At 43.2% G+C, this 26,680-nt stretch overlaps 1 protein-coding gene across 1 annotated transcript in view; it reads right to left on the bottom strand.

The window, feature by feature from the left end:
* Positions 1–26,680, bottom strand: part of CST7 (cystatin F) — a 103,333-nt gene that overhangs the window by 67,912 nt on the left and 8,741 nt on the right. Inside the window, exon 2 of the mRNA XM_069605027.1 lies at positions 153–319. Coding sequence (XP_069461128.1) covers positions 153–319 — 167 coding nt within the window. The remainder of the gene's footprint in view (positions 1–152; positions 320–26,680) is intronic.

The raw sequence follows: 26,680 nt of genomic DNA, 5'->3' as shown, positions 1-26,680 counted from the left end.
ATTAGGCACAGCACTATGAAACCCCCAGATTAGGGTCCTCCTATATAGAAGCATTGCAACGCTTTAGGAAAGCTCAAATAAGGTGCAATAAGTCTGAAGGACAACAGGGGGTATTTTGAGGTGTATAAATCCCAAATCATTCTTACTCTCACCTGTATCATGGCTTTCCTTATGCCCGAAATCTTGAACAGGAACATATCATTTGTTCGGTTGTTGAATTCATAAATGGCAAACGTGGCTGCTTTCTGAACTTCAGGATCATCAGTTTTTGCCTTTATGGGAGATCCAGGCATTATGGTGGGTTTCTTCATGTCGAGATCTGCACACAGACAAACATATTAATGGTAATTGCCAATGTTGCAAAATCAATCATTATGAGACTCTTAGGATAAATCAAGCTAAGCGCCACTGGTTTTAAACCTGAAATCAAGCTTAGATACCAGACCATTCGTGTGCAGCTGAAAATACTGCAGACGGCAATGCTGAATATTTTACTGCACATTTCAACGCAATTATATGTTGGGGGGTTAGTGTAATAAATAATGTGAGAGGGGTATTGGGGGGTTGCAGGGGATCTACCCCCACAAATAATTGCGTTGAAATGTGCATTTTCGTTTGCTGTATTTTATTTTCGCACTATCAAATAGATCTGCAAGCTTAAGCACATGCACTGTGTTTCTTTATTCTCCGATTGTGATCATCCATTTGGGATTTCTTGCAAAGCCAGAAAACACATAGGGAATTTCAAGACCGTGAATGTTTTTACCCGTTGATGAAGTGTCCAAATTTGAACAAAGAAATGGCTGCCAATATAAATTTTTATATTTACCATTTTATGGATTTATTTAAAAAAGACGCGCAAACAAATGCTTTTGAACAGAGAGGTAAAGATAGCATCCGTCATAAATGGAGAAACACTGTCACCACTATGGAAATTAAACAAGTCAGAGGCATGGAAAATCAAGCGTAAGAAAAAATATTTTTGTATTCTGTTATAGGATGATACCAAAGAGCAGTGTTGAATTTTTGCAGGGCCATACCTGGGTAGAATAAACCCAATTCAGACTCCCATAATTTCCCAATTATCATGGAGGAGAGAGGAGGGAGATTTTCGCCTCCCATGGCGAAAATGATGGCATCTAACTGGGCAGAATATTTTCTGCTAGATCTTATGTAGGGTCAGTGGTAACGTGAGAACATAAATCCAATGTGGAGTGTAAGATGTCTAACATACAGTGGTAGAAATTTGCAAGTATAGGCTACATTAGCAATCTCTTAAAAGCAGACCTAGAATATCTGGAAAGACAGCTCTGAGTAAATGCATCTCCTAGAGATCTGTGTGTTGCAATGCAAGTGTTTCCATTATCAGTCCTGGCAAAGTATTCAGCTTTTCATCCTTTCAAGGAGAATTTAATAAATAGCGCTCACTTATCATCTTAAATATTTTCATCACCATGTTCACATATTTTCCAGTACTCTAGTTACCCTTTTAGTTATAGCCTCTCAAAATAATTCTTCCAGATTAGCATACACCTCAATAAAAGTTTGGCAGTTGGGGAGTAATGCATTTCGGTACCTGGCAATGGGGAACTACAGGGCTATTACAACCCTGGCGGACCCTGTATTTCCCCATTGCCAGGCGTCGTAATGCATTACTCCCCATTCCCATGCACCGGCACCATTCGTGAATGGTGCCGGTGCATCCGGCATGCTCTGCTCGTGGGTGCCGGCATGCCCGCCAGGTCAGACCTGGCAGGCGGGAAGGCACCTGCGAGCAGAACTCGTAGTTTGCCAGTCCGGTAACAATGTTACCACAAGTAACCTCCTCCTGTGCCTCAAGGGATTATTGGGAAAGAAAGGATCCGACCCTGGGTGTGACCACAACAGTCCACAGGAGTCCTTTCCGGGTTTGGGCCAGTCAGCGAGGCGCGGCCACCCCAGCGCAGTACCCCTCCCAGAGGCCAAACCCCAAGTCACACAGGGGGTGGAGGGAGGAGCCAGGGTGACAGTAGCCCCGTGGCTCAGATATGGCAAATGAAGTCCCTGGGTAGGCCCCTCCACCAGTGCAGCCCTGGACACCGTTTCCTCAATGTTCCTTACTGCCACTGGCGTGTCCCAGAGACAGGCCCCAGTGAGGTTTTGGCTGTGTAGTGTCAGAATATGTAACCAACAGTCCACACAGATTCTGGGACCTAGGAGCACGCTCCTCCTTGTTATGGGGACCTTACTAGTCTTTGCTTTCTCCCTAAATTGGGGAGTGCCTATGTGGTGTTGGGGTGGGAGACTCACCATCCTCCGAAGCCTGCTCCTCCGCTTATATGGTTGGCCACTTTGCTGCGGCTTGCCCCATGTGTTGCTTCTTCCAAAGTGCCCCTCCATTCCAGACCGCTGCCGGTGCGGCCCAGGTCCGCTCACCCTATGGAGCCCCAACACGAGACCACCACCTGGTCCGGGTTCCACGTGCTCTATGCCTCCTCTTCCTGAAGGCTCTGAAGTGTAAGTGTGATGCTCCCCCCAATAAAGCAGGCGTCACTTTGGTCTCCTCAAGGCTTCAACATCAGTTTGATAGCCCTTATAGTGCTGTACAGGGGATCACCATCCCCTCTCTAAGTTCATCAAGCAAATACTGAGCATGCGCGGATGCTTGCCATATGTTTATTGTGTGCTAGGCATGCCACGGGTGCCTTCACCACCCCGGCTCATCAGCATCTTCCTTGAAGCCCTTGTCGTTACAATCAGGTTCATCACCCCAGCCTCCAGCAACGAAGGAGGCCAGGTCTGCGATGATCCAGCTGCCGCTTGCCCGTCACGTCTACACAGCAGGTTGACGCCTCCTCCACTTGGCCACGGCTGGAGGTTCCCCACCCTTCACAACTGCTGGGAGTCTTGTGGGTCCCCCTGTGGTCCATCCCTCTGGTCCAAACACGGCCAACAGGTCCAGCCGTCTCCCACACAGAGCCCGTCGGGCCCAACCTTCCAGATGGAGGAGAGGGGGGATGGGTCACACTCACCCCACCCCTCTTTACACCCAGGGCCACGTACTCTCCTCCACCTTCACAGAAGGGGACAGCGCCAACAAGGTCCAGTCCACGTCCCTTTCCGGCAACAGCGTTCGGCTCCTCCTCCCGCAAGTGGCCTCGACAGCGCCACGTCGGACTAGTGGGCCCAGCTCCGCTCAAGTCCGCCTCGGCCGGGGGGGGATCAACTCCTGAGTTCCTTGGGGCCATGAAGCTCCGCCACGTTCCCACAGCCTCACATGCATGTGGGGTTAAACTTTTAGGAATGCAGGAGCTGTTTTTCCATCATATCTCCAACATAACTCCAGGGCTGGGGATGGAGCTCACAGCTCAAGCAGCCATCTTGCCTGTGCCTCCTAGTGGCCTCCCAATGATATGCTGTTAATGTATTTTTAACCTTTTATGGATTTTCCAATAAAGCTTGATTATTGCTGTCTAGAATTGATAAGATCAATTCACAATCTTGGATAAATAAAATAATGGGTTTGGAGTGTTTTTGCTACAAATTAAATTTAAATCCAGATACAGAGAATATGTTGCCGGATTTGAATTTTGTGATTTTTTTTTTTAGCTTGTTACAATTTACTATATATACACCCATGATTGGATGCCTAATTCATTTCGAATAAGTGCTACTGGTACAGAATCTGGTAGGCCTAAATTATTTTTGTGCAAGGCCCCTTGTGTGAAACCAGATAGTATGGAGAAGCCTGGTTTGTTATCATTAGAGAATCTTTACCCATTTATGGATTAGTTATCCATCATTCTGATTAGTAGAGATATTAGACTATCCACATTATTCTGTCACTTTTGTATGCATTTGTATTTGCTATAGAATGAGGCCTGTTATATTTGAAGTGCCATGTAGAGACACATGTTATATCTGTAGAGACATGTAGACGCATGTAGAAATATGTTGTTATGTATTATGTATGTTAAAAAGCAGGTTCCAGGCTCTTTAAGATTTCTTCAGGTAAGTTTATTTCCAAGTTCTTAGTTACATATTCACATGAAGACATAAAGGACATAAGCTGTGACAACACCGGCTCCCATCACCCAGGGCCAGCCAGCTGTAACCGCCTCTACACAGAACACTGACTCAGAATATTCCATCATCCACACATAAACATTCCACATGACATCTCAAGCTACCTCACCTCAGACAGGCACAATACAACACCCCCCCTCCTTTACTAAACCATACATGCACAGAACAAGTCACATACCAGAACAACACAACTATCACCTTCCAAGATATACGCATACGTAACACTTAACTGGCAGACAGACACTTCCACGGCCAAACCCAACCATCAAAACATCACACCATGACAAACTACATTCCATGTACCAATAACAAAAATACTGTCATCCATCTGCCTGTTCCTGCCACAAACAAGCAACTGGGCTCTCACCCCAGGACCTGGCCAACCCTTAAACTGGGCTACTTCACCTACATTCCTGAACAACCACAAGACTGCTACACCTCCTACCACCTGCCCCCGCCTACAACAACGCGGGTGTCCAGGCTGCCACCCTGGAACCCCAGCAGGCCTCTAGACTGCCACTCTAGAGAACTGAGACCTCAAAGCCTCCAAAAAGACAATCACAACCTCACTTGGAAACATACAACATCACTGAGATCACAAACACCCATGGTCTTAATACCATACTCATTACACCAGACCAGGATGTACAAGCCTTCCAAACACACTGGGAGTGGTGGCCACGCACTCCCAATGCCAACATCAATGACTGGTAAAAACTAAACGGTCTTATAGCAAGGAAAACATCCTAACCCAAAACAAGCTGCTGAACCATGGATACAACGAAATCCACAATAAATACCACAAGTAACATAGAAAACAATTTACTCATCATCTCAGGACTTACCACACTCAACACCGATGGGTCATTACCAGGCGTCCCCAGCTACCCCTTTACCACCAGCTACCTACTGTCCAATGTGATGAGAAGGATAAAAAAAAAAAAACCTAGAGGAGGCGCTACCTCCCTCACAGAACAACCTCATTGCTGTTCAACCTTTACTGGAATCAGGTAATCCCTATAACCAGACCAATCCCCTCACATGAAATTAGAAAATCCTAACAGCCTTAATTGAAAGAGTCAAGTTGCTACCTCACTCTAGAACAATTGCATGGGTGTTCAACTTTTACCACAACAGATAACTACCCAAACCAAACCAAAACAATGTAAGGAAAACTATATCCCCCACTGAAATTACCCAAACAATTCAAACCATGCATTTCACACTGCAACACTTCCATGCTGAATGTGAGTCCACCCAATAACCAACACTCACTGACTCTCTCCAACCTATCTGAGTCAGATTCATCATAACATGCATTCCAAAATCATAGAATGCTGCAACCATATGCTGTAAACAATACATAAACCGCATTGAAAACATTTGCATTGTGCACATTTGAATACAAAACCATGTTGCTCATAGTAAGTAAAATCCCCAAAACTAACACTTTTATGAACTAAAACGTCCATAGCCATTTGTAGGCTCTTAAGCGAACCTATGAGTCCATAGCCATTTACACAGGCTCTACTGACATGTGCAATATAGCTGAAAATCCTCAAAATGATTAAAGCTATCACACTCATACACATACCACCACTTCCCAGGAGACCTCACCACAAAAGGCTCATAAATCACCAGAGTTTCAGACAGCCAAAAACAGGATGTGCACGATAAGCACAGTACGGTGCTGCCTAATTGATTGCATTGGGAATTAGAACACACACTCAAACAGAGCTTTGGCTGACATGATAGATGGGGTAATCAGAAAGGGATTGTCTTAGAGAGAGTGAAGTGTGGTATGGATTGGAGTTGCTATTAGATTGCTTGCATTAGAAGCCTGTAAGGCTTATAGTTAATGCATTGCATTGTTGATTTGCACCCAGAGCATAAAAGGTGCAAATTCGAGATTTGCATTATAGTGGTGTTTGCATAATGCATTTGCTGTGCATGAATAAATGTATTCTATTGTTATAATTGAAACTGACTTGTGTGTTTTTATTTGTGTCTGTGTCTATTCTTATAGTTATGATAATAGCTTATGTTTGTTACTCCTAAGTTACTATGCTATGGACACACAAAGTGCACACTTGCCCTGAGATAGGGGAGCAGGGGGGCATAGTGATCTACACCTCAGCCCAGGTAGATTTGGTAGGAACTAACAAATGGTCGCCCACGCGGGGCTAGGCCAAAGGTAGATTTGTTTTGGATCCACACTTGTATCTGTCCTAGGATCTGCTCATCAGGTAGTGTAGAATTTTATTAAATGGTATGTGCGTAAATCTGCAATATTTGCTTTCATTTTTTGCATTTGAGCAAACAATGAGATAAGCGTTTTTTTCTTATTATGGTGTCTTTTTTCATAAACAGGAAATCCCAAATAAATCAGGTGCGATAAAGTGGATAGGTTCCCCAAACCCAACCCCCTCAGTCTACAAACCAAGTAATGATTTACAGACTTTGTTGAATTAGTTTGTAAGTTATTTAGTTTAATATATATTTCCAGTCCAGAGAGGGCCCGCTGTTAGCCTACTTGCTTGTCAAACATCATTAAGCCGTACACAAATAGGAGGATGACATTTTTAGATGTCCACATTTTGGGGGAAAGCTATTGGTACTTTCTGTTACTAATGGCAAATCAGATGTATTCAGGTTAAACAGACCTGGAGCCAGGAAACAGCCCTGACATAGACTTGTATATGTTGGAATGTCTTTACTTAAAAGCACCACTAGTGTCAAGCCTGATATATATTGAGGTATTTAGGCAAAGTCCCAACATCATGTTAAGAAGCCCTCAGGAATGGCCCATGTCCACAGTTAATTGCATAGCCGATGTTGATCAACACAATGACAGGCTAGGGACAAGTTGACCTATGCTGCATAAGAGGAGCGTTGTTTACTTGAAGGGTCTGCTGTTGCAGGAGCTTAAACAATAAATCCATTAAGTATATATTTGTAGTCTAAAGCCAGTGTGCAAGGTTTATTTATTTCCATAAACCATTTATTTGAATTAACTGATAAAATGGAAGCAAAGATTTTAGCTGCTCAGCTCAGAAGGGCTTTGTGCGGTAGTTACTCGGATTAGTCCCATCACCTTCTCTGAAGATTAGTATTATGTGGCTCTTTCTCCAAGAACTGGGTAGAATAACTCAATCTGTCTATTATTGAATTCACCCCCCCACCTCAAAAACGTAGGCCCACATATTATAATCCCTTGTTACCACCCTTTTAATGCAAAGTTTGGAAGTCTATCAGGTCCCATGGCTCTGGAACCTGATCTTTTCATAATTATTTAATTCCAATATCAACATCAAAAAGGAACCACACCAAGATTGTAATGTGTCATAATTAAAAGCTAGTCTCGGAGTAATTGTAGGTTGGCCACATTCATTTTCAAGAATTCCACCCAACACGATTCTTGTTCTGCATCATTTGGGCATGTATTTATCCCATTAACTATTTTCCAGAAAGTACGGGATTGTTTCTTTTTCAGCCATTTTGCTCAGCCGCACCTGTTGTATAATTATTGACACAGGATGACACTCAAACAGTCCTGAAAAGCCAGCTCCTAAAATAGGTTTACAGAAATATATCAATCAGGTTTGTGATAATGTTTGTCATTTCTCTTAAGCAATATTTTCATCTGGCAAAAATCAATGCTCGCCCTGATCCGAGTAACTTTGGCATTTCTGATTTCAATGGTGAGCAAAAAGGTCCTGCAACCAACATTCTATCCGCCGTGTCTCAGGTACGAGCTACAATGTAGATAAAAGCATGTTTTAAATATGGGACAAAGTCTAATCGTTGCATTGCACATGAAATATACTTGACCCAGTCTTTCACCTGGTTCTGGTGTGCTATTAACCCAGGTCAACATGGTGGTGGATCTTGTTGGCAGCATCCTGTGATGGTATAAAGCAGGTTCTTGGGGTTGGGTGCTAGATTTCTTGAATAATTTCCGTTAGTCAATTCTGCAAGCCTGCTCTTTCTGGAGTTCCGGATTGCAGATAGTGGCAGCATTACATTCCTCATTTCTTTGTAATATGTCTACAGTTCCAAGATGGCTGCTGTGATGAAAACCATCTTTAGTGAGATGACTGGGAAACTCTGGGGGACATAGAATCCATGTTCTATGTGATACACCTTCTAGAGTTTGCATATGAGGGCTACTGCAGAGTGCCATGTGCCGCATACTGACCATGTCAAGGAAAGGTCTACATTAAGTCATAACGAGAAATATAGGTCATTCGAAAGGAAGGAATGATCCCAAGACTGCCACCATATGTGTGGAAAAATATTTGGGGAGGGTGGGGGAAAGAGGGTCAGGAAACCTGCAAATGTCAACCTCAGGATGAGGTTGCCGTTCACACAATACCTGCAAGGACTCTGACCTTTATTCCTGGCCACATTTCCAAGTCCAGAAGCAGAGGGAGATTCTCTGGTTCACGAGCTAAAAGCAGATTTTGGATTGAAGCACGAAGAGAAGAATGCATGGGTGATGGAAGGAACACAAAAAGCACATACGTACCATGAAAAAAGGACAAACGAAAGTCCTTCCTGACAGCTTCTGCATCCTGAACACACAGCAGCACAGCCCCCATAACACTGGTGTCTGATTCAAGGCAGTGGACAGGTAATTTGAGCCCTCTGACCACATGAGCCGAATTGAGATATTATGTCACAGCACCTGAACATAAGTAGGAAATATTGACATGCACAAGGGGATGAGGTGGAACCCGTTAGGTCCCATCAATTACACAACTGTGGGTGAATGGTGAAACAAACGCATCAATCCCAATGCTCATTAGAAGACCTAAGGCCGAAGCCAACACATAAAAGGAGGCAAAAACCACTAGACTGTGTTACTGAGAGTGGTTGTTATAGCATTTAGGGAAGCAAGAGAGATGGAGGTAGAACCAGGGATGTCAGAGCTATACAGACCATATTGTAGTAGAGTGAAAAAGATGACTAAGAAGTATGCCACACTTTAAGCGTGTTAAGTCTTGTTGGAGACACCGGAGCAAGAAGCATCCTGTGGCTGCCATGAGGCCCGTAGCAAAATTTAAATTCAAAGGGTCTTTAATTAAAAGGTTTATAACAGAAAGGTAATGAGAGGAAAGGGAAGAAAATGTGATCTAAAGTGCACATTTCAGACAAAGTAAGGCATAGGGAAACTCCCACCCAAACTTCCTCATCTCCTCCTGCCTCCAAGGTTGATCACTTAATGTACCTGTACATCAGTCACCAAAGTCTGGATGTCAAGAGTAATAAGAAATATTTTTGTAGGATGTCCCTTCTGGAGAACATTTTGAAGTTTGGTATTAGCTATAGCATCCTGGGAAAGTTCTCTAGTTCTTCCCTCACACAGCCTGGCCCACAGGGGTTCTCTTGGTGGTACTTTCCTTCCCTAGAAAGTTGTTCAATGGTAGGTCAGTATTTCTAGTTCCCTAGTAAATTTTCCCTAATAGTAAGGGATCACTCGTCTGAGAACATACATCTCTGTGCTGTCTCTTCCCATTGCCAGTCAGTCTGTAGCCAGTCTATCTTGGTAACTGAAGTCCATGTTTGATGGATCATGGAGTGAATAATGTCAATGAGGTCCTCCAGTCGTGCATTATTTGGATTGGCCAATCTCTTGCAGGAGCCCACTATCTCTGCTTGGATGTTAGCATCCAGAGTCACTGATAACTACATAGCTTTCTTGGGAGCATCTTAGTTTAAACGGCACTATTTTGACTTGTGCTTCTTACAGAATATCGAATCCCTTTCTGAACAAACAGTGCCTGTTATTCCAAGTCACCCGCTAAGAATGTAGGATACACACGTTCCAGACCTCCAGATCGATTGACCTGGGCAGTAAGCCATTATTTCTTGTAATTCTTGCAGTCATCAACTAGTACAAGCACATTTGTACTTTGCCCTCGTATATCTTATATCTTGGCATGAATGCATATTCACTCTAGCTTCATGCAGAATCCTTTCATTAGCATTCTAAAAGTTATTATCTCCGCATTAGAAATATGTATTCTATTGCAGGTACGTTTATAACGTGGGTTACCATCATACCCTATATTATTTATTTTTTATTTTAGGCACTGAGCATTCAAGATAGGAGCCTTTACCTTAAGAGTTGTGTAAAAATTTGGAACACACCTTTGTCAACCTCTTTTGTTGACGACACAGTTCTTTACTACCTCATACTTAAGGTATTCCTATTACGCACTGTTGATGCTATTTATCTGTTTAGCACACTCGATATGGGATGGTTTCACTTTTGGGATTGTTTCACTTTTGGGACTGATATAGAGCAAGCCATCGCGCAGTGACCACGGTGGCGGTCCCCACAATCAGGATAAACTAGTCTAACAGCCGTGATGACCTTTTAAACCAAAAAAATGTGTTTGATTGATTTTTGCTTGTTCACTCATTTATGCTATGCTATAATTTAGCAGATTTGGGCAAATCGATTATATGTACATGAAGTTAATGGGACCACAGTTGAAAGGACTGTAACACTCCATCTATTCATTTATTTTTCACAGTTAATACCTGCCTGGCTCAAGAAGAATGGATAGTCTTCCCGAACGCGTCAGCCATTACTCAATTGTATACATGGACCACCATTTCCTATCATTTTTTGGACAGTTATCTTGGCTCTCTTTCGGTTCAAAATCTAATTGTGAACTTTTCTTTGTCTACTAATTAAAACCTATTTGGGTTGCTTTTTACGAAACATACAAGTGATTTTGTTCATCATTTATTTAATTTGAATACAATGTATACATTATGCTGAAAACACTTGACATTTATGAACAGAGTGCAGGGGACGAGAGGGCTCCTACCTTTGGATCCTCGTTTTTCTCTCTACTTACACGTAATAGTGATTCTGTTCCAGGATCACTTCTCCTCCCCCGCACCTAAAAAGAATATCTAAATTAATACATATTTAGAATACTTACCTTAGATGCAACACTTGGTAGTGCACCTACGTATCCCTCTTTTCTTGCAATCTCTTGCAGGGAACAGTAGGCCTTGATGGGTTCTAGATTCTAGGTTGGGTGCAGGTTTATGGCGCTGAGGCACTGGACATTCTGCTGTGTTGCAAGAGGCAGCTAGTATCTTTTGTAGCAAACATGTTAAGATAGAAGTTTAATAGTGCTGAAAGCGTTGCTTTATCAAAACCGCATGCTAAAATAGTAAATTGCAACAAACAAATTAGTCTGATTGACCGCTGTGTTGTTACCAAAGTATGACAAAGGCAAACACATGTGTTTGTTGCTCTGACATTCTGATTATGGTATTACACACAATGTATCCTCCATAATGCTAAGGAATTGTTTTTCCATTAACTGTACACAGTATTGTGTTTCTAAACTGGTGAAATAGTTTTTCCCTCATAACTATAGTGGTTTACATCAATGGCCTCAAACCTGAATGTTACGTTTTAAACAACTAAACTGCCAGTAGCGTTATTCTTATTTAATTCTTAGCAGATTAGTTATTTAACAAGTCATGTTACAGTGTTGAAACAAGAATTTCTGTTTGTTAGGAGAAGTGTTAGCCTTTTGTTGTAAAGTAGGCGGTTCCGGTCTCTCTGTTGGTAAGATTAATACAGTGTCTGTTCCTCTAAACAACAACACTGTAGCACATCTGAAGGGGCTGAGGCATCAAGGCAGCCTGAAATGGGTGAGAATCCATAGACCCCAAGCCAGGATGAGAAGACAAATGGCCCAAATGGCACTGAGGCACCAGATAGCCCAAAATATGGTGAGACCCCCCATGCACTCCAAGCAAGGGAGAGAAGGCAAAGAGCCCAAGAGGGGCTGAGAGACCAAATGACCCAAGACAGGCCGAGAGACCAGATACCCCTTGAGGGGGTGTGAGAAAACTGAGACCCCTAGGTGGGGAGAGCATCCATCTGGCCCAGAGTAGGCCACCATCAGATCAACACTAAGAAGGGGTGTGCAACCCAAGACACCAGGGAGGGCTAGGAGCCAAAAGGTTTCTGAACCAAGCCAGACAAGGCCCGGATATACATGGATATTTCAGAGGACTTTGCTTTGTACAGGACTGGAACTGAACAGCAGGACAGGAGGTCAAGAGACATTCACTACTCCATTGTTTATCGGTCAAGAAGACTTACTGTACATTTATGCTAGAACTGCGGATCAGGCTAATGTCCCAGAGACATTTTCTGGTGATAATATTAGAATCTCATTTAAGGCAAGCAGTCCATGTCTAATCCTGAAACAGTCTAGGGATAGGTATCTAGATGGCAGACAAACTATTTTGTATGACATCCTGACATGCACTACAAACTATTTCTTTTTCTTAGCATAGGGACTAGACTGGTAGCACTAGTACAGGGTTTGGGGACTGAAATAAAACTATTGAGTTTAAACCACAATGAGTTGTCCGTCTTCTGATTCTGACTTACCTCGACCAAAAAGATCACTAACCAATTAATCCATCAAAAGTAGTAGTTCCAGAGGACATGACATTCATTCAGTGCCCGTTTACTTTTCGCTGCATTTTTTGCCAAAAAATGTTTTGCTGAAAAAAAAACATAGAAAAATATGGGGAGGGCATATAAGAGGTAGCGTGGGTGGTGTATAGGGAATAAAGGGAGAGGGGATTGGCAGGGGACCCCCAGCCCCCATATAACAAACAATTTGAGGATTTCATTCAGCAAAACATTTTTGGCCAAAAAAAAAAACCTGAACAAAAATGGGGATGAATGAACATAGCACCTTGCAGAGGTGGTAGTGCTACTTTTCGTAGCAGTAATTTTACTACTACCAATAGTAGTAATTATAGTATCAGCAGTAATAGCACTACCAGTATGACATACTTCTAGTGGTGGCATTTATAATATATTTAGTATTTCTGCTGGTACAATTAGCAGTACTAGGGCCAAGAGTAGTATTGCTGTTAGTAGTGAAATTAGTACTACTGCTAGTACCGCTGTGGTAATCATAGTATTGGTAATATAACTAGTAGCAAAAATATTTCCAGTAGTGCTACCTTTGATGCTGTTAGTAGTACCAATAATGCTGCTAATAGTACTGGTGGAGTCTTGCTATTTTTCGTTGTAGCTTTAACATTACTAACCACCAGTCTCTACAATCAGTGGTCTTACTATCACTACTACTACAAGTAGATGTGCAGTTGTACTGCCTTTAGTGATGTCCTACCAGTGATAGTACTACCAGTATTGCTACTAGTTGTAATATTAAGGTTACAAGCAAGCATTCTAGCAACCATACAATTACTACTAGGAATGGAAATTACAGCATTGTAACACTACTTACAATATAAATAGCACAATTGCCTGTAACAGTTGTAGTAGCAGAGCTACCGATAGTACTTAATAAAGAGTTTAGTAGTAGTAGTGGTAACAGAGCGAGAAGCACTATTAGTTTTTATATTTCTACTAATGGCGGTAGCGTTAATAATCTCACCAGTATAGATATTACTACTTCTACTGGTAATAGTGATAGTACTACTGGTGGTAATGTTACTACTGGTAAATGCACAGCTGCTATTACTAGCAGTGGTTGTAGGTTTCATGGTATTACCATTAGTATTAATATTGTTACTAAAACTGCTTCTATTGGTGCTAGCAGTAATATTTCTCCTTTTGATATTAATGGTAATATGGTAATATTGTTGATGGTAGTATTATTACTACTGATACAAAACACCACTACTGATACCTTCTAATTGTGCCCACCACCAATAGTAAGTAAATAAATTAAGCTTTTACTTTGCTGCTATAACGGATATGCAGACGAGACACTCTCCGTTGTCACTACTGCCACTGTCAGGGCTTCAAAGAAGCTAACAAAATAGAGGACACACATTACAAGAAAAAGGCTTACAAACATTTTGAAAATATGATAGATGGAAACTTCTTTCCACTAGAGAACAGACCAATAACAGTTAGGAAATAAATATTTATCAATATAAATACTGCATGCTCTCTTTAAAATAATGGGATGGTAAACAGTTGCACAAAATCAAAGGAAAGCAGTACTGGCTATCTAGAGAAGGTACACATTTGGACATTTTTACCAATCGAGGCACACATTTTTATCACTGATGGGATTAAGTTGCCAGCCTTGTCTCACCATTGGTCAACTAGGAGGGATCAACCTAAATACTGTTGGCCTAGACGACCATTGGTCAGCCCCGCTCAGCTAATCAGGTTTTAAATTCCTACTGTTTGTAGAACGTATACCCTCAAATTTAAGATTATCCACTGCTCATTAAGTGTCAAACACAAAATATAAGATACATAGATTTCATGGTGTTAACATACTATGGGTGCTTTCATTTTCTTGGCAAATAGCTGGCTAATTTTAATAATTAATAACAGGGAAAAACATAGTAAAAAAAAAAAAATCACTGGTGCGGAAGATCAAACCCATAACTCCTAGGTCTTCTTGCATCCCTTGTCCTTTGATGCTCTTACTATAACGCATGCCTGCAGGCTTTTGTGGCTGACAATGACTCAACATGAGTTGTGGACAAGGCATGCATGTGCTGTTAAATGGTTAGAAATTATTGAATGTAATGCTTCTTAAATAACAATGTGCATTTTGAATGACTTTGCATGGAAAATATTGTGCAAGCTAATAAACATAACAAGACCGCCCTCATTACAAGTGGGCCGGTCTAGAAATAAGGTGCCGGTAACAACATGTACCAGCACATATCCGGACCAGCCAACTCCAAGTCTGCCGATAGGGGCTGTGATCTATTGGTAGGCCTCACCTGCCCCTACCAGCAGACAATTGCTGCAGTCACTGGCACTGTTATCATCGGGTCCTGCGATTGTGGCATCCCCATCCCATGGAGTATTGAACTCCATGGAAATGGGGGTTTACCAGCATCTCTGCCACCCAGCCTATCAGACGGTGGAGAATTACCGGTGGGAATTACTGGTGCGATACCGGGGAACTCGTAATGAGCCCCTTGTGTTTTATGAAAAAAATGAAAAGGCGCTTCCGTGTTAAAGCCGCCTTGTAAAAGGCAATATATTAAATAGTGTGATTTGTATTTTAATATTCTGCAAGGAAATGGTAGACCAAGTGTTCATTGCAAATCACATGAGAGGTTTACAACATTTATGAATAGAACAATTTATTAAGTGCTATGAAAAAGGCATGGAACACAGCATATGTTGTTATGCGGAACAGAATGTCATGTTATGTAATGTTACTTTGCATTTATATAGCGCCTTGTATACCATTGGTATGGTCTGAAGGCGTTGGTAGGTTGAACGCCCTTGGGGACCCAAGTTCAGGTCAGTAGAGAGAGTAGAAGGAGTCAAAAGTGCTTGTGAGCACCGAGTATGTGTGCAGCTCAAGCGGTATTCGTGTAATAGCTGCTTCATAGCGGTAGGTGTGGTGGAGAGAGATCAGGTGTATGTGTTCGCTCTGGTAGGATTTATCCAGACCGGATGTGGCTGCGTTAGGCCTGAGGAGAACGTCTGGCTGGGGGGTGTGTAACTAGCAGTGTTTACTTAGAATGATGTGGAGTGAGCGGCGGATGTTGGTATGAGAACAGTTATATCGAATGGTGTCATAGTAACCCTGTGTTCTATTTGAGTGGTGATGTAAAGGCGAGAGTAAGCGTGGTGGTGTGATATGATGAGTTGTATGCTCTTTCAAACGTTCTCTGCATTCCAAACCGTACTATATACGTCACACAAGTCTATGCACTCCAGTCCGTTCCACGCACTCCTATCCGCTCCATGCACCCAGTCTGCTCGATACACTCTGGTCTGCTCCGCGCACTCATGGATTCCAGCCCGCCCCGCACACTCCAGTCTGGCCTACGCATGCACCCTTGTCTGCTCTACAAATGTACTCTAGACTGCCCCACGTAAGTACTCATGTCAGCTCCACGCATGCCCACCTGTTTGCCCCACACATGCATTGTCTGTCCCGTGCTGTACTCATCCATTCTACTCATCAGTATTGGACGCAATCAGTGCTCATTCGTTCTACGTACTCATCCCATCTACGCAACATGTCCGCTCACTCTGGGCACTCGTTCGCTCCAGCACTCATCCGCTTTATGCCTCACACGTACTATTCATTCACCTGTTTTAGGCACTCATCCCGCTCTAGGCACTCATCCCCCCTCTAGGCACTCATCCCCCCTCTAGGCACTCATCCCCCCTCTAGGCACTCATTTCATTCATATTTGTTGATATAAAACATTGCTGTGGTGCTGTCTGTTAGGATCTGTACCGACACTGGGGTTCGAATGCTTGGAGGGCTTTGAACACTGCTAGAAGTTTTAGCACGTTGATGTGGTTCTGACCCGTTGAGTGAGACCAGACCCTGAGCTGTGTGGTGAAGGTAGTGCGCCCCCACCACCCCGCTAGTGAGACATCTGTTGTGTTGTGACCACTGCTTGTATCTGAGGATCATAGAAGGGTTTCCCCTTGTTCAGATTCTCTCTTGTCCAGCAGCGAATATTTTGTACTAGTGTACAAAATACTATACTACTACAAGTACTATGGGCCTCAATACGAGTTTGGTGGTAATTGAGCGCAAAATCTACCTGATAACCACTAAACACGATTATTGTTATCTCCACTTGCCCCTGTTGGTTTACCACATGATTACACATCATGGTAGGGTGATGACATTCCCTTTTAGGACCCAGTGAGGATTTTTGGTGGATTTACTGTGTGGAAACGACTCCAATATTTTAAGTCAATTCTCCACTTTACCTCCAAATGTATAATTCAGCAGTGTGGGGAAAACAGCAGTAATTCTGTTACCACCAGAAAAGGTGGTGTTAACAGAATTACATCACTTTTTTCCTTGCACTGCTGAACTTGTAATGAGGCCATATGAACCCAAAACTGTGAAGACTGGTTCACCTAAACTCTATGTTTATGCAGAGCTCAGCTTCTTGAGGTCAGGAATGCAAAGACCCCTCATATTCACATTGATCTAATGTAATGGTACAGCTGTGTGCACCTAGGACAAAGTCCTGTAGGTAAAATACAAAAAAAAGCCCAAAAGAATTCCAAATCCAGGGTTTTCACTGTCCCACTCTAGGCAGATTGAAAGGTCAACACATCCAGAGTGGATCAGTTAAGTATATTTTTAATAACCAAGGGCTTGAAGAGACCCAGGCCTCAGATCCTGATCGAGCACTAAGTCCCCAGGAAGAATGCATTTGCTCCATTAAAGCTGCCTAATAAAATGATCTCTTTATTCACATAATACCTCTCTCAGGTGAAGGAATCAAGCTGGATTGTGTATTGAAATGTGCACTGAAAAATAATCCATTTGAAAGTGACAAATACATTATTGGCTCTAGTTTTAGAACAGTTTGCACGATTTGATAAATAAAAATAGATCGGAATCCACAATGAAAAGGAGAACATGTATATAAAAATGACATGTTTAAATGTATGACTTATTAATTAATACATGTGCGTAGTTAAATCATTCTTGTAGACAGAGCAACAGAAACAAAGGATATCTCTGGATTCCGAATATTCTTACACATCTGAATATATAGTACTTATCAATGGCAGAGGTCGATTACTGGAATTATGAGGGAAGCACCTATTTCAGTTTTTATGTCTCAATGCTGATAGGATGGCCAGCTCATAGCTCTTATGCAAAAGATAATTTAATGGGCAAAGCAAAGAGGAGGATCCTTTTGGGTGTGGGTAAACAAGGCCTATTATGGGCTTGGTCAAAACTTGGCCTGTCAAATGATGCTTTATGCGTCACGTTTGCTGGGCATTTAAACTCAAAACACAAAGCAAGAGAGGAGAGATTTTTTAAGAAAGCAGAACTGGAAGAGAGCCTGTTAGATGCTAGAAAGGTGAATTGGGGTTCCACCTGGATGTAGCTGATGGGAAATCTCCTTAAGAGGGCCTTTTCCAGATGGGGAATGAATGCATAGTAATTTCAGTAGGCAGAACCAGAATACCAGAGGAATTCTGGGAGCAAAAAAAATTTTCATAAATCAAAAGGAAAAGTTGATCTGATGTTAATGCTGAGAGTTGGTTGGCCTCAATATCTGTCCTGGGCCTATGAAAGAGGAATCAGCGTGAGCACAATAAACCCAGAGTATTTAAACAAACATCTCAGGAATTAGTTGAATCCCAGATAGTAATCAAAAGTATTTTTAGGAAAGCCTGTTTATAAGCTATGTCACTGAAAGGTGAGGCAGGACATATTCTGAGGTGCCGCACATGATAACCCTTTGTTGAGGACCTTAATTTCCAGTGGTTCCAGTTCCCTGTGAGTAAGGTTTGTAACCAGGTTTGTTTCTGTTGTGATTATTTTGTTTTTGTGGCCAGTTTTCTGTGATCCGCGCGTGTCCTTGTTTTTGTTATTTGCATCTCTTCTCCATCCTCCTTCCCTTCCACTACCCCTTCTTCTCCTATGTTCCCATCCAAATCCCAATACTCTATTGTCCTAAAACTGGAGTCAAACGAATACCTTGTGCTAATAGCAAGGTCTAATTTCTGTCACTTACTAACACAAAACTCACAGGTTTCCCTTACCTTTATGTGGTCCTTACTATAGTGTATGATGTTTAATAAACTGAATACTGTACCCTATACATATCAATAATATTGCTGATTACTTGGAGTGCTTGCATGGGGACGTATCTACCCTTTACTCATACATATAGGTGTACATGCTTTGTGATTGATAATTAAAATTCAAACTCTAGGTATTTCACCTTAATAAGGCTTTTCACTGGAAATGCGGTACCTATGGATGCATTAGACATCCTGGACTGAAATGTAGAATGACAACCCTTTGTGATTGTGGTCTGCCCTAGTCAATAAAAAAATGAAATCTATTCCATAATGAACATATTAAACTGTAGTTTTGCGAGGGAGACTAGATTCATAGATAATAGTGAGGGAGTTGGGTATTAATGTCCCATCATTCCTAAAGAAATATAATTCCTGAACCAACTCCTTTAGAATAATCGTAACCAAGTAAACCCCACAAAACATTCTTGTAATTATGCCCAAGCTAGAAACTAAGTGTGCCATACCTATTATTCAGCGTTTTGGAGGTGAATCAGGTCTAGAACAAGAAAGAATATTATTCTGTTTTGATATTACTTGCCAATGGTGTCAGACAAACTAGGGGAATTGTTTTGTTTCAAAGTCTATTCTAAGAATGGTTTGGTCTTTTTGAATCAAAACAACTGATGCCAATGTGCATATTTATATGGAAAGACATTTTTTTGGCCTACATTAGTCATTCACATTTGCTTTTATACGTATGGATGTTTTTGTGTATTGGGAATGTAAATATAAGTGGCAGACTTAATTTTCATTTCTGTAGGCAAGCTGCCTATATTTAAGAGGAATACTGTGGTAATCTTCCCCAGCATTGAAAGTTAGGGGACTGATTTTAATCAGGATTTATTTTAAATAAAAGTGAATATTCAAATTTAAAACAGCTCATTCGTCGCAGATTATCTGGTAGGATTGTCGTAGCACAAGGTAACAGTTCATGGATATGTCTCCATAAAATTAATCAAATACAAGAAATGTAAATATATGCCATTGATAAAAGTCATTAGAAATTAAGTTAAGACACATATGTGTCTAGATATAAAGTCTAGTACAACTATACCACTGTTGTAGCAGCGATAATTTCACGCCAAAATAGTAGTGGCATGGCCGTTTTAAACAATAAGAAAACAAGTAACATGATCACATGTCGCTATCAACTGCTTGCTCGATTTGTGCAATTTATAATGTGAAAGGTAACCACATTGACTGTTTAATTGGAAAGCAAACCTTTTTGTAAAATCCCAAAAGTGAAATTGTTTGATCATTTCTGAAGTAGTCTACACATGTTTTAGGTGTTATGCCTTTTTTGGACAGATGCTCAATTTAGGGCACCAGGAGCATCTATTCACATATTCATCGGCAGCTGCAGACGCTACCCCTTTCCTGTGCGGTGTTCCTCAGGGTTCCTGCGTCTCTCCAACTCTATACAACAGCTTCACCAAGCCCCTGTTTGATGATTTGGACCATCTGGGTTTCATCTACACCAATTATGCAGATGATACACAGATTCTCCTCCTGCTTTCTGGGGATCATAGCAAGGACACAGAGTTGGTTGGTGAACAGGGTATATCTTATCATCCAGGCATGGATGGCCACTCATGGCCTATGCCTGAACGATGATAAGACCGAGTTGAACATCAAAAAAGTAGGTCAGGAATTTTCCTCATTCAGCATCGATGGAAATACCATCAAAGTCTCCAAGGAAGTAAAAACCCTTGGCTTCTACCTGGATTCCACCCTGTCCTTTGATAAACAGGTAAAATCCCTGGCCTCCCCCACAGCCTACACCTGCAAGCTGATTAGAGCTGGCAAGCCATTCCTCTCTAATGATAGCTGTTTGATCTTGGCCAGAGCCTTAATACTATCCAGAACTGACTATTCTAATGGCCTATACTAATGCCTTGAGAGCAGCACTTGGCATTAATAAAAGAACCCATATCTCTTCTATTAGACGCCATCATAAATGGCTGTCTACTGGTAACAAAATACAGCTAAAGACGTTATCACTGACTCACAAAGCTCTAAATAACGCTGCCCCTAGCTACCTCACAGAAAAACTTCATAGAAGAATCTCTCTCAGACCTACTAGAGCTGGCAATTCTAATTGCTTGGCCATACCTATATACAGACTCGCCACAATTGGTGGTAATAGCTTCCCAGTGAAGGCTGCTAAATCTTGGAACCTACTTCCACTAGATCTAAGAGTAGACCAACCTTACCCACTTTTCCGAAAAAAGGTCATCAAACACCTCATCTCTACCGACCCCTAGTCTCCTACCTCTAGGCCTACTCCGTACCTTGATCAGTTCAGTCTCACTAGCCTTATATTCTCATTTAAACTCTGTGTCTCTCTGTAACTTGTATATTTGTACATTGTATATTTCTGTAATCACATACGTCTTTATTGTATATCTTGTATATTTTATGACCATGGATACTATGCAAGCTTTTATTGTATATACTGTATTTCTTGTAACTTTTATTGTTTATACTGTATTTCTTGTAACTATGTAAGCTTTGCATTTTCTTACTGCTGCGCCCTGTTACTTACGGGTCTGGTGCGCAATAAAAGTGAATAAACAAACAAACAAAAATAGCATGGTTGATGAGAAATGGAAAACAATAGCCCAGCATGTTAGACTGCCTGCACACTGTGTTCAAAGAGGCAATCAACTATGCTAATGAAAGCAAATATGGCATTTAAAGAAGGGGGTAACCTCCTACCTCCTTTGATCATTTGGGAAGATCATTTGCATCATAGTTCAGAAAAAGGAATTCCAGAAAAAAAGGTAACAATAAAATAATCTTTTTAAAAAAATGATATGCCAAAGTTCTCCTTCACAGCCCGACTGAAACAGACAGCTTGGAAAGTCTGCTACCTCTGCTCTTCCTCCATCTGGCCTTCTAACCTCAGCCCCTATTCTCAGTCCCCACTGTTAGTAAAAACCTAGGACTTAGTCTAGCCTCAGAACTCCTCCTTGTTCACAAGTCTTTGAAAAGTAGCAGGTGCATGCTTTTATCGAAAGGGCATTACTCTAAACTGGTAAAGACCCTCTGGAGTGGAGAATGCAGTCTTCTCCTTGGCATGTTCTGTTGGGGCTATTTGGCAATATCCTGCAGTGAGGTTCAATGTGCTGAGGTACTTGGAGGCACCCAAGGTATACACCAGCTCATCAGTTCTAGGCAGGCAAGGGGCAAGCATCTTTCTTGGTGACAGCATTCAGAGCCCTGTAATCCACACAGAACCTCAGCTCAGTCCTTTGGCACCAGAACCACAGGACTGGACCACGGACTACTAGAGGGTTCAATCACCCCAAGATCTAACATCTTGTTGACCTCCGTCTTGATGTAAGATCTCACCTTATATGATATCCTTTACCCCCTACTTTTGGTAGGTACACTGTCTCGTGTCAATTTCGTGTTTGCACCAAGGTGTCAAAAGGAGTTAGAGAGAACAAGGGGAAGAACTGCCTAAAGCAAAGTTCTTACCATCTTGCTAGGTAGAAGTCGGGTGAGGGGCCACATGGACATCCTCAATGGAGCTATTTGAAGGGCTACCTTGGATCAAGTCAGGCAGAGGTTCGGAATCCTCTTCCTCTCGGTCTGATGCCAAAAGTAGTGCTGCTATTTCAAACCTGGGGATGAAAGCCTTCAGCCTATTTATGTGGAACACTTTGAGGGCCTGACCAGGTCTCCTAAGGTACACTAAGTAGGTTACCTCGGTGCTATGCAGATGACACTGCGCTAATTTTCAGGCTCCCTATCGCCACCACTTCTCCTTCTCTCATCTCTGACTGTCTGCTATCCAGGAATGGTGTGCCGTCAATGATCTCTGCCTTTATGCCAGTAAGACTGAGATTCTCCTCATCGGCACACCTTCTCCCTCCTTTCCTATTGCCCTCTGGCCAGCCTCCCTTGACCCACTTCCTTCTCCCACCTGTGAGGCTAAAAACCTCGGGGTCACCTTCGACTCCACACTCTCCTTCTCCCCTCACATTTCTGATGTCTCAAGAAGTCACATTACCAGCTGCACCTCCTCAGAGGTATTCTTCCTTTCCTCGTCTTCACCCAGAAGCTCACGGTCTCCAGAGCTCTGGTTCTCTCTAGGCTGGACTACTGCAACAGCCTCTTCCTAGATCTGCCTGCTTCTACTCTCCGACCTCTGCAACTCATCCAGAACAGGTCTGCAAGACCTGTCCTTGGCCTCAAGCTCAGGGATCGTATTGCTCCAAGACTGAAATCTCTGCACTGGCTCCCAGTGGCTGCAAGGATTAAGTTCAAAACCCTCTCCATTGTCCACAAGGCCTTCTGGGGCCTGGAGCCTCAATACCTTCAACTCTCTTTTCCTAAATATCTTCCCTCTCGAGCGCTTCGCTCATCCTCCTCCAACTCTCTCGGGGTCATTCGCTTCTCCAAGCAACGAGTTGGTGGTAGATGTATTTCTTCGGCTGGGGCCTCCCTCTGGAACAGCCTTCCTGCTTCCCTGAAACTTGAGGAGAACCATCTCCTGTTCCGAAAACACCTCAAGACCTTCTTCTTTGCTTCTGCTTTCTCCCCCTCCTCTCCCCTGCTGAACTCCTGACTGAAATTGCACTGGTCACTTGGCTACCCTTGGTTCTCGGGCCCATGTTCCTCCCCAGCAGCTGCACACCTGCACTGCCTCCTGGGCAACCCCTGCACTTGGGCGCCGTTTCTGTATCCCTACAGCCCCACCAGCTCTTGACACTTGTCTGCACTTAACCCTGCACTTGCCACAAGATGGCCGCACTTTGTACCTATTGTTTTAATTATTCTATTTATTATTGTTGTGCCTATGAACTGCACTGCCCCCTGTCCCTAGTCCCCAGACTTTCCGTTTGCCCCCTCCCCTGCACTTACACAATCTCAATGTCACCTGGCTTAGTAAGATCGTTGTCTCTGTCTTCCCTCTGTTTCCCCTCCCTTGCCTTGTCGCACCTTGAAACATTTGTGTATAGGCGCGTTATAAATGCCATATCATATATCATATCATACCCAGCTGCTCCACAACTATGTAAGGGCCTGACCATTTGTCCTGTAGGGCTCTAGGTCTTATAGGATTCATAATTAGGACTTCTTGGCCTGGGCTAAAGTGAATTAAGTGTAGCCTGCTGGTTATACCAATGTTTCACCAGAGCCTGACATGCCTTCAACTTATCACTGGACTGGGCCATCAGAAGGACCATTATTTTTCTTAAACCAACACATAGTCAACTACATTGGAAGTGATGGAAAAAGTACAGAGCTCCCACCATTCCTTGACTATGGCCAGTGGTGCCCTAACAGGGTGATGAAAAAGAAGCTTGAAGAGGCTGAAGCCAACACCATCCTGAGGTACCTCTCTGTAGGTGAAAAGTAAGCATGGCAACCGGAGATCCCATTTTCTCCTTTGAGGTACTTCCAGAGCCCCAATCATGCTTTTGAGAGTTCTGTTAAACCTCCGAACTAAGCCATTAGTTTGTGGGTGATAAGCTGATGAAAACTTCTAACTGACCCCACACTCTTTCCACATGGCTTGCATGTACTTAGACATAAAGTTGCTGCCTCTGTCTGGCACAACATTTTAGGGAAGCCAACCCTAGTAAATATGCCAAGCAATGCTTTTGTAACGGACTTGGCAGTCACAGTCTTCAATTGGATGGCTTCAGGATATCTGGTGGCATGATCAACCAGCACCAAGATAAACCTATTGCCAGTGGATGCCTGAGGATCAAGGGAACCAACAATGTCAATCCCTACCCTTTCAACCCTTTCAAATGGCACCCCCACCACAGGGAGAAATCTGGCAAGTGGCACAACTCCTACAATGGCCTTCTACCTGGACCACCATCTTGGGCCAGTAGAAATACATGGATAGCCTCGGCTTGGTTCTCTTGATCCCAAGGTGACAGCCAGAGGAACTTTGTGTGTCAATTGTAGGAGGAAGGGTCTTACTTGAAGGGGGACCACCAACCTCATATGGTCACCTTCAGTAGACTCTGTGGGCTCACTGTACAGGAGCTCACCTTCCCAATAAATCCTATGCTTCCCAGGAGTTTCAACCTCAAGCTGGGAGCAGGCCTGTCTCCTAAGGCCTTCTGAAGATGGGCACTCAAGTTCGCCCTTACTAAACTCTTCCCTATCAGGACCACCTTCAACTAATACACTTTGGAGTTCAGGATGGTCAAGTGGGTTAAGAATTTCAGGTAGCATCTCTTCCTCGTCAGGTTCGGGTAGTTGGCCAACTACCTCCACCTCAGCGGTAGGTGAGTTAGGGGGAATATTCTCTTTCCCTCTCCTTGGTTTCTTGACGCCCTTAGCCTTGGGTTTTCCCTTTGGCTTTGGCTCATCCTTGGACTTGGCCAGGGCAGCCTTTGTTTGTGACCTTGTGCATGATCGTTCTGCTGTCCTCCCCACAAGACCTAAGTCTCTGAGGTCATTTCCCAGCAGAACCTTTCCAGGGACTTGCCTCTGAACACACACACACAGGAATCCTGACTACAGTACCATTGATGGTTAGACTTACAGGCATTACTGTGAACCTGAGAGGGGGGCCCATCAGCTAACATAGTGGGCATCAAGGGAGCTCTGGCAAACTCTTCTTCGTTTACCAATGTGGAATCCACCACAGTTCTGCTGGCCCCACTATCCCGAAGGGCAGGAGTGTCAACCCCATTGATCAGCACACTGTCCTTAAAGTAGTGCTTGGTATTATACGGAATGCTAGCATAAGCCTCTGAGACTCTAGGCTCCCAAGAACGCAGGGATACTAAGACTACTTAAAATTCTTTCCCAATGGGGAAGGAGTCTGAAGTGAAGGATGCCCCTGTGATAATTTCTTCTTCCTCATATGAGGGGGAGGGCAGACTCACAGAGTGGACACTTACATCTGGGGTCCCCCTTCATGTGATCACTTGCTCCACAAGCCACACAAGATCGACTGGGTCTTGGGACATAGGGAGGCTTACTGTAACCAGAGCTATCCTCGAGAGGATGATTCCCACTATTTTGAACATTCTCATGTGGGTTACCCTTGTTATGCTTTTTGTGGGCCTTATGGGAGGATATTTTATCAGATCCCCCACCTTCCTTATATTTGTGCTTTTTGCCCTCCTCCTGCTTGCCAGGAGTAGGCTTGTCCTTATGGGACACTCTGTGTGACACCCATACATCTGCTGCACTGGCTAACTTCTTATGCTCTATCTACTTAGAATCAACCAAATGCTACTTAGGCTCTGGGGAACAAGAAGCAAACTTATGTTCAAGCATGACCAAAAAAATCATACCCTCAAAGGTGGTGACCCTATAGCTTCCACCCAGCCAGTTTTTCAAGGAATCAGTTACCTATGAGACCTAAGTATTACCTTCTTTCTTTTTGTAATGCCTGAATCTTTTCAAGTATTGGGCAGGAGTCTTCCCAAACTTTAAGACCAGCGTTTGCTTTAATTTCCCAAAAGTATTTTCTGTCAGCCTTGCACATTTCCATAATGGCACTGCAGCCAGTATGGCAGTGGTCTTCAAACTTTTTTGGCCTGGGCCTCCCCTGAGCAAAGTATGGGCAGGCCGGCTCCCCCCAAAAGTGCCAGATGGACAGTATGTAGAAATCGCTATGAACTTTTGCGCGCCGTCAGAGTACCCTACTCCCAGTACAGACCATGGGCTCTCCCCACCCTACTCCCACCACTATCCCAGTGCTGCCGCCCATCCTGCTCCCACCACAGTCCCATAACACAAGCATACACACATCCATACACTTTTAAATAAAAAGGAAATCGCCATAAACGTACCTCGCTTGGTTGCTAAAATGCCCCGCTCCAGGTTGCTCTGCCCGTATGTGCGAGGAGGTGCAGGAGCACCCCCTCGCACATACATACATACATGCAGTGCCCCAGCCAGCATTTCCAATGAGCTATGCAAGGCTGGAGAAGCAAAACACCCGCAGCGTTGCATGGCTCAGTGATCATGTGCGGCTGGGGAAATGAACTGTCAAAGGCAAACAGTGTTTCCCTTTGACAGTTCAGCCAGCCCAGG

This window comes from Ambystoma mexicanum, chromosome 4p, assembly GCF_040938575.1.
Source record: "Ambystoma mexicanum isolate Mex_15411 chromosome 4p, UKY_AmexF1_1, whole genome shotgun sequence".
Classification (NCBI taxonomy): Eukaryota; Metazoa; Chordata; class Amphibia; order Caudata; family Ambystomatidae; genus Ambystoma; species Ambystoma mexicanum.
This window is presented reverse-complemented; position numbering and strand designations above follow the sequence as displayed.